The sequence below is a fragment of the Thunnus maccoyii genome, chromosome 18 (genome assembly GCF_910596095.1).
Source record: "Thunnus maccoyii chromosome 18, fThuMac1.1, whole genome shotgun sequence".
Taxonomy (NCBI): Eukaryota; Metazoa; Chordata; class Actinopteri; order Scombriformes; family Scombridae; genus Thunnus; species Thunnus maccoyii.
The window spans coordinates 6,741,488-6,750,332 of NC_056550.1; the positions used below are offsets into that span (position 1 = coordinate 6,741,488).

Consider the following 8,845-nt stretch of genomic DNA (forward strand, 5'->3'; position numbering starts at 1 on the left):
ACGGCGAATGTTCTGGGATCAAATGTGTGTAGACTTTGGGAAGAGGAAGAATTCAAGCAGTATTTTATTTGTCACTTCAAGACTGTGAGGATAAAATGTCAGCTATCTCGAATCCCTGCTTGTCTCTGCCCTCCTCCATGAGACACACACACACTCGCACACGCACAAACACACACAGAGGGAGGATCTGGATCCAATTGTTCTCTCATGCCACAACACCCTCACTCCTGCATTCCCCTCTGTTACGTTAAATGTTCTCTTGTGCTACAGGCTCCCTGGTTTTTCAATAGGGCAGGATCATTAAGAGCACATTCTGCATTCATTACTATGATTGCATGTTCCTGCCATACAGGCTAATGAACAGAGAGAGAGGGAAGGCAGGAGGAGGACAGGAGAGAGAGAGATAAAGAAGGGCAGACAACAGAGTAAAACAGGGTTGAACAGAGCCATGGGACATAGCCAAACATGTTGACCTCTGGCGCTGACATCAGTGACCCACACTTTTGACCGATTAACAGTTTTTTATCACCTCTCCCATCCCTCTCTCTCTCTCACTGCAGACATGGCCCGCTGCCTGCGAGCAATGCTGCCCCCTGAAGCTTCGGTCAGCTACCTGACTCACAGAGTTTTTACCCCCATTCCTTTTATGATAAATAAGTGAGCAAAAGGTTGTGACAGGCCCAGAATGGGCTGATGCACACAGAGGTTACAAGTCCTTAGGGGAAGTAAGAGACAGCTTGTCCTTTTTTTAACTCCAAAAGATCAAATGATTAGACTTTGCTGGGCAGCAAAAACTAAAGGTCATGTCACGTCATATCAGCGTGGTTTCATGGCAGACAACAGTTTAGAGCAAAGATTAACAATTTAAGTTAAAAGATTAAATTTTTCAATAACAAAGAAAATAAAATATGGCTGCTTATAATTTATTTGTAATACGTACAGATTTTCCACTACAGCTCATTTGTACTTTGCTGTGTTGTGCACTCCTTCAGTACACTGCCGTAGGCATGGGCGTAGGTTCAGTCTTTTTCCTTCCAACTACTGTATCTCCTCACATAAGAATTTTTTTTATTTTGCTTTGGCAGCGTTGTGAGTTTTCTATATGTCCGTCACTGTGTCTAATATACTGTACGTCTGCCAGAGGGTGTTAATGATTTTAGTCGAGCAATTTGTCTTAACTTAAATTAAAATTGTGTTGATAAATCCTACATAAAAGTTAAAGAAATGAAATCAAGGCTGAGATACTATAGCCATGGTAGCAGCTCTTTGAGGCTCTACTTGGCTTTGAATTCAATGCTAATGTTAGCATGCTAACATGCTCAAAATGACAAGGCTAACATGCTGATGGTCACCATCTTAGTTTAGTGTGCTAGTGTTTGAAAATATGCTAATTGGCTCTAAAAACAAAGTACATCTGAGGCTGATGGGAATGCCATTAGTCTTGCAGGTATTTGGTCATAAACCAAAATACTGGAAATTTAACCTAATGATGGTGCTAGATGAAAAGTCAACCCATCCCAAAGTGGCAACCCATCCACTAGACATAGACACATTTCACTAAATAAGTGAAAACTTTGACCTGGTGGTGGCGCTAGATGAAACATCAGGGGATCAAAGTTATTATGATTCATCCTGAGAGGGACATGGATGTTTGTACCGAATTTCATAGCAATACACCCAATAGTTGTCTAGATATTTCAGTCTGGATCAAAGTGGTGAACTGACATAGCCATCCCTAGAGCCACTCTGGAGTCCTACTAGGCACATTGATAATCACAGTGACTCATTTTATTTCCTCTAAAATATTCAAGCAGATTGCAAAACAAATATTCATATAATGATGCTGTTATACAATAAAGCAATGATGCTTGTCAGGCTTGGAGTCAATCAAGCATTTCAGATAAGAGAGCTCATGAACTTTAGCCTTCAAATTAGTGGCACATGAAGGCTGATTGAAGCTGTCAGTGACATCAGCAGGCCAAGTGAAGGATTAATAGAGTGGAGAGGAGGAAAACACCATCAGGCCATCGTGTGGTGTTGACGAGGATGATGATGATGATTTAAATGATGATGGATCACTCTATTAATAGACCTGGCAATAAAGTGACCACAGTCACAAAGGAGAACAGCAACGCTATGGATGAGAGGCCCCATTATGTCCAAATGAAGGAGTCAGCCGCTCTGTCAAGAGGGCACTTCACAAACAAACCTCATCTGACTGAGCCTGTTTTTCTCTGCCCCGTTGCCCACCCGCTCTCTCCCTGTTCTAACCCTTACTCTTTTCTGCTGAGTGGGCGTTTGGAGGAGTTGTGAAGGTCAGGGGAAAGACTCTGAAGTGAGGAGTGAGCTCGGGGCTTTGACCTCTGATTGGCCCCGGCTGCCCTAGCTGCTCTGAGTCACAGAGATGGAGCCGTCTCACCAACCGAAAGGGCCCTGCGTTGTGAAGAAGCAGATGACAAGTGGGCTGCTGCCCAGCTCTGACAAAAGGAGAGTTGTGCAGAGGTGGCGAGGCACAATGGGACGGTTTGAGAGGAGGAGGTGAGGAGAGCTCAATCCCCACCATAAGCACCTTATTGTGAAAGCCTGCTTTGTTAAAAGACTGAATCTATAGGGTGAAAAAATTAAGGGGATTTTCCTCTGCGTAGGAATTTGTGATATTGTGAGAGTGAGGAGGGAAAAGCAAGATTCAATCCTTTTGGTTGTGCCATAAAGTTGTATAAAATATACTACTTAATCTCTCTCACACACATGATAAACTATTTTCTTCTTGTTTTGAGAGTAAAGCCACAAAACACTCACCCACATGATATATTATGGAGGTCAGATAAAAGTCACTTTAAAGATAACTAAACAGAGACGTGGGAGACAATGGTTAAACATTTCCTCTGAAAATGTTTATCTCCTCCCTTCATGCAAATGTTCACTCATATTGTGGTCAAAAAAAAAAAAAAAATCTACACCCATGAGTACTCCACCCTAAGTGATATACGTGCTTGTTCACACACACACACACACACACACACACACACACACACACACTGGTTAATCTTACGGTAAACAGCTTCCTTCCACCCTCAGGCCTTGCCTTTCCCAAACTTAACCAGAAACTAGAGCAGGTAACACGCTGTTGGTTCTTGGCACTCATCCATGTGATCCCGACTGTTAAAAACGGAGTCTGTTGCCAAGCAGCTTGTCCTGCCCCGGACCTTTTTGAAAGTGTGCCCAAAAAAATATGCATTAAAAAAACATCGACACAAAATCCTGGCAGAATACTGCTTCTGCAGAAAGAAAGCAGAACTTTGAGGGAGGAATTTCTGTACTTGAGTATACTGAACTCTAAATCTAAACAGACTAAACAGAGATGTGACTAATCAAGATGTGACTAAGATGTCAGCCACATTTTTTTTCTGCTTTTGCAAAAGCTAAAACCTGATAACCAAAGTGTTCAACTAATCACCACATGTCATTGTTAAGAGCTGAATTTGCAACACCACTGTCTATAGCCGATGGGTTGATTAATAAAGATTGTTCTAGATAAAAACAATATCACACATTAATCTTTATCACACTGTACATCTGCCTCAATGTTCACACATTTGTCTCTTCTACCGGTTGGGTAACAAGAGTGTTTTGACTAACATTTGGCAGAATGGCACGGTGCCACCTCACGAGTGTTCCCGTAAACACTCACCACTCTGGACCCTGTTGTGCTCTGCCAGAATGTCACTGAGACTGTGGTCAACCTCTACCGCAACGCTGAATAAAACCTAAACCCATGAGAAGCAGAGCAAAGCAGAGCAGGGCAACAGCAGAAACAGGCAGCTGCACAGAGAATAGAATTTATAAGGGAGGTGGCAAAGTGGAGGCATAACACTGCCAGGAACTGTTGTTTTCCTCTGTTTATCCATATTCCCATGGATACTGACAAAAAGGCATAGAATTAAAATAGTCGTTCTGAATACCAGAGAATTACCTGAGATGAGATAATTATTATCAGGAATGGAGACCCTAAAGGTAATGATGTTAGATTTCAGCCAACTTTCCGTGTCTCGTCAGCATGTTGTATTCTCCTATCTGTGACAGTTTTAAAGCATGTTGAGTAACCTACGTCCTGTTCCCTTTAGGCCTAAACATGATAACAGGGTCTGTCTGAGCAAATATCTCTGTGTGCATTTTACAACATGTACGTGTTGTTACAGGGTAGTTGTGACTGTTCACTGCCAAAGGGAAAACCTGTTGAAAGCTCGATCCAGCCCCCTTCTCCTGCACAGGTAGCATACACACCAACATTTTATGGATTAGAGTGACAAAGGTTACATAAACAAAGGGGGGACCGCATTTGTTTTAGAATATTCAAATATGACAATATGCTTGATTAATTTGGCAGTTTGTTGTGTTTCATATTTACTGTATGTTATTTTTTTTATAATTAATGGTGTTAAATAACAAGCCATTCATAACAGCATATCTGGAACATGTTGGGTATAGTGCAGATGATCTGACAGCGTTTGCAGGTGAATTTCTGTATTTTATTGTTCAGTAATAATATGCAATCTATCCTGGCTTTGTCTCCACTGGACATCTGTAGACAAGTGATTTGTTATGGATGTGTTTCCTGGAATAACTGAGTGTTGAACAAGATCAGAGATTCATCCCTCAGGTTCAGCCAGGGGATTTAGCGCCTGCCGAAGCGAAGCATCCTACCTGACTTGTTTTGTCTGCGCAGGGATATGGGATACATCTGTGGAGGCATTTTGTCTGTCTGTGTTTGTGTGGGCGCTGGAAGAATTACAAACAGGAGACAAAGGTTCCCTTCTCAACAACTAAAACAGGTGCACAGTTGAGAAATCCCATTTCCTTTCTCTGCGCACTGTGCTCATAGAAAGCTAACCACAATTCTTCTACCTGCTGAGCAAAACCAAATGTAATTTTTGTGAAACAGGCCATAGAGATCAAAAGGATAAATTACTGATCACCAAGTTTCCTGCTTGAGATAATTGACAGGGCTTGTTGTTGTTGGTCCATGTTGGACACAGTCTGCCACTTATAATCAAAGCATGCAGTTCTACTTTAGGCAACATGCCCTACATCAGCAGTACCTCACAAACCTGTCAGGATACTGTGTTCTGTGACTGCTTCAGTGGTGTGTGTCACAAAAGTGTGTTTTGGGGACTCAATAAACACCAGCGCTATGCTTAATTTAATCATATTTTAATGCCAATACCTATGATGATACAGATTTTGTCATTTGGCAATGACAAAAAGATAATGTAAAGGATACCAGCTAACACGGGTCCATTCCGATCAGTAAACACAGATGTGTCTGAGATGTCTAGGCTCATATCTCCCTGCCCAGACAGAAAGTGCCCAACTCACTAGCACATGGACGGGGTTTATACAGGAGCAGGAATGCTGCTGGAATGAGGCCCAGGTGGGCGTGGCTTCCCGGTTGTCCCGGAAAGGAACTGGTACGTCATCATGCCCATATAAGGCCTTAGGACTTCCTTTACAGGATGGATCACAATAAACACCACAACAGATCAGCATTTTGTTTATAGGTCTAATTCATATCTAATCAACCTAATATCAGGCTGAAGATGAATAGATCCATATCCTATCTGATGTAACCCTGGTTCTGGGCTATTCAATTAAACTGCTTTAAATCCAGAGGCGCATTTGTTACAATGTTACAACACATGAATGAATTAAGAGCACTAATCTAACCTAACATAGTAATCTCGCCTCCTCGCTTATCCAACAATCACATTATTCAACCTACAAACGCGCAAACGGCAGCAGAAATAAAGTGGGCTTTTCTATTTCTGACATCGGTCTCTGCTGCGATCCCTCCTCGGTGCTCTCTTGCCTACAGGCTTGTTTACAGTCGCCTCTTCCCGGCATTAGCGTCACTTGACGTGGCGCTGACGGGGCGTGGAGACGGAGTTGCCTGGCCAATCACAACGCTGCTCTTCAGCAAGCGTGTGTCTATGCCTATATAAAACGGCACGTATTGACCCGCCTGAACACACCTCAACAAGCACCAAGACAAACACATCATCTTACAGGAATTGCGACTTATGACTTTTCCTTCACAGGATTGAGAAGCAAATAGCAATCGGACACTGGACAAGACTCTTACCTGCTGACATTGAGCTAAACACAGCTTTTGTTGGACCTTGGACTTTCACTCTTGATTTTTTTGGAGTGATTTTTATTCAGTTTTGATCTTGGGACACTGTTGAGAGAGCCGGCGGGTGCCTGAATTGATGTATGCGCTCTGCTGACACTGACATTTGTTGATTATCCAGAGACTGTGTTTCTATAAGCAGCTGGTAAGCTTACTTTTCCTACGACTTTATGTCTACAAAGATGGAACAGCCTTTTTATCATGACGACTCTTTTCTGTCGGCTTACGGCCACTCAGATGCAGCAATGCACGACTACAAACTGCTAAAGCAGAATATGAATTTGAACTTGACAGAGCCCTATCGCCACCCGAAATCCCAGCTGAGAGCCGAGACAGACCCATACCACGGGGCGCAGCAAGACGTGGGGTCCCTGAAGCTCGCATCTCCAGAGCTTGAGAGGCTCATCATCCAAAACAGTAACGGTGTCATCACCACTCCCACCCCGGGCCAGTACTTCTACAACCGGGGCATCACCGATGAGCAGGAGGGGTTCGCTGAGGGGTTTGTGAAAGCCCTGGACGAGCTGCATAAGATGAACCAGATGCCCCCTCCTAACGTGTCCATCGGAGCCGGTGGAGTTACGACGTGTTCGCCGGCGGCCTCTAGTGTCTTCGGCTCCGCCTTGCAGCCTGAACCTCCTATCTACACGACACTGAACGCCTACTGCCCGAACACAAACCTCTCTTCCGCTTCCAGCTACCCGACAGCCACTATCAGCTACCTGCCGCCACACCAGCAGAGCCACCCGCAGAACTCGACGCACGGCACTCACCCTTTCCAGCACCCCGGCTCCGGACTCCATCCGCAGCGGCTTGTCGCTCTGAAGGAGGAACCTCAGACCGTGCCTGATCTCCTCAGCAGCGAGGGCTCGCCTCCAATGTCCCCGATCGACTTGGAGTCCCAGGAGAGGATCAAGGCGGAGCGCAAGAGGCTGAGAAACCGGCTAGCGGCGACCAAATGCCGGAAGCGCAAACTGGAGCGCATCGCGCGGCTGGAGGAGAAGGTGAAAGTCTTGAAGAGCGACAACGCGGGGCTCTCCAACACAGCATCGGTGCTCCGGGATCAAGTGGCCCAGCTCAAACAGAAAGTCCTGACACATGTGAGCAGCGGCTGTCAGCTGATGCTTACAAGCAAGATGGAAGCATTTTAAACAAGAGAGACTACTAATTGACTGAAAAGTAGGTAATAACACTGGAGCCATGTTCTGCATGCGCAGCACTGGAATACCGGCTGATGTGTTGACAACACTGACAGCAGCACAGGGCCGAGGGCTATGTGTAGACAACTCTTTAGGCTATTTAGGGTGAAAAGACTGATTGAAATGGTACTTCCGGATGCTGGACACCGCTCAAAGGACCATTCAACCCTATAAACCAGGGCAGCATCCAGACTGAGCAGACACTGAGAAACACAGCGGGCACAGGCCCACAAGTCTGGTTTACTAATGGTAGAAAATGGGAACGATTATTGTATTTCTTTGTACTTTTGCAAGCAATTATATTGTCATGCAATGCTGCATTTATTCATTGTGTAAATTATTTTGTTTGTCTGGTTGATCCAGACAAACTAATGATGTCCAATGTTTACAATGTCTTTTTTTATTTGTGATGTGTATTTAAGTAAAGTGTCTTAAAAAATGAAGTTGACATGGTGATCTCGAGTGTTTGTTTAAAATTGTCATATATTTCACAAGACTCACAATCGAAAACATAAAACACATAGAAACAGTAGGAAAGAGTGGGGAGTAGCACAAGCAAGGTTTCTTTCCTACCTTATTGTAATCATAACAGTTATATTTGAACCAGTGATGAACCCTGCAAGGCAAGCATATTCTGGTTTCACTGTTTTTACGCACAGAGCGTGGCCTGCGTATGTAGGCCTTTCCTAATTACGCACGGGGCTTGTCCATATATGGGCATGTTGGTGAATACTTCGTCACAGGGGAGGATTTCTGGGAACCCCCGCCCAGGTAACGCAAACTGGTTTCATCTCAATCCCTCCCTCTATTGTATCGATAAAGTCGGCAATACACACGAGGGTGGTGGAATTTCCTTCTCTTATGCCACTTTAGACTAACCTGTCACATACAAACGGAGCAAAGTGCAACCTTGTTATCAGGTAGATGGATACGAGTTGGTATAATTTGCTAAATGAAAACAGGAAGCAGATAAAAACCCTCAGCTTTTTAGTAAACCACGACCTGTAACATGAGAGTCATTATAAATTAATCCACATTGCCCTCTTTCAACAACCTGTCGGTGCCACTCACGTGTCAAAGTCGTTAAGGCATATTTGAGGTGTCAGTATAATTGAAAGACTGTACAAGAGGGGAAGTGACAGTGGCTTCAGGAATGTCGGGGGCGTCCTCAAGATGCCATACCGCTTGGCAGAGCAGTAGGCGAGAGTGGGCGTCCGCAGCGCGCAGGAGCATCTGTGTGGATGGATGGAGATGCGTGCGCTGCCAAAGACAACATTCTGGTGGGACGCGTCAGAGGCCAGAAATGTGTGGCACCAGGGGCTCAAAAGATGGATATTGGGGGGAAAGTCCCGCGTTAAGTCAACGCGAATGAGTCATTAAGCACTCGCGCCATTAGCCAAGGGTCACTAAACGTTTTCATGGGGCCCACAACAGCCCAGACGCGCAAAACAAAGACGAC

The 8,845-nt window shown here is 44.5% G+C and overlaps 1 protein-coding gene across 1 annotated transcript; it reads left to right on the forward strand.

The window, feature by feature from the left end:
• Window positions 1–6,003: 6,003 nt before the first annotated feature.
• Window positions 6,004–7,829, forward strand: junbb (JunB proto-oncogene, AP-1 transcription factor subunit b). Its single transcript, XM_042394178.1, has one exon. The coding sequence runs from the start codon at window positions 6,358–6,360 to the stop codon at window positions 7,336–7,338; it is 981 nt and encodes a 326-aa protein (XP_042250112.1). The 5' UTR covers window positions 6,004–6,357; the 3' UTR covers window positions 7,339–7,829.
• The last annotated feature ends 1,016 nt before the right edge of the window (window positions 7,830–8,845 follow it).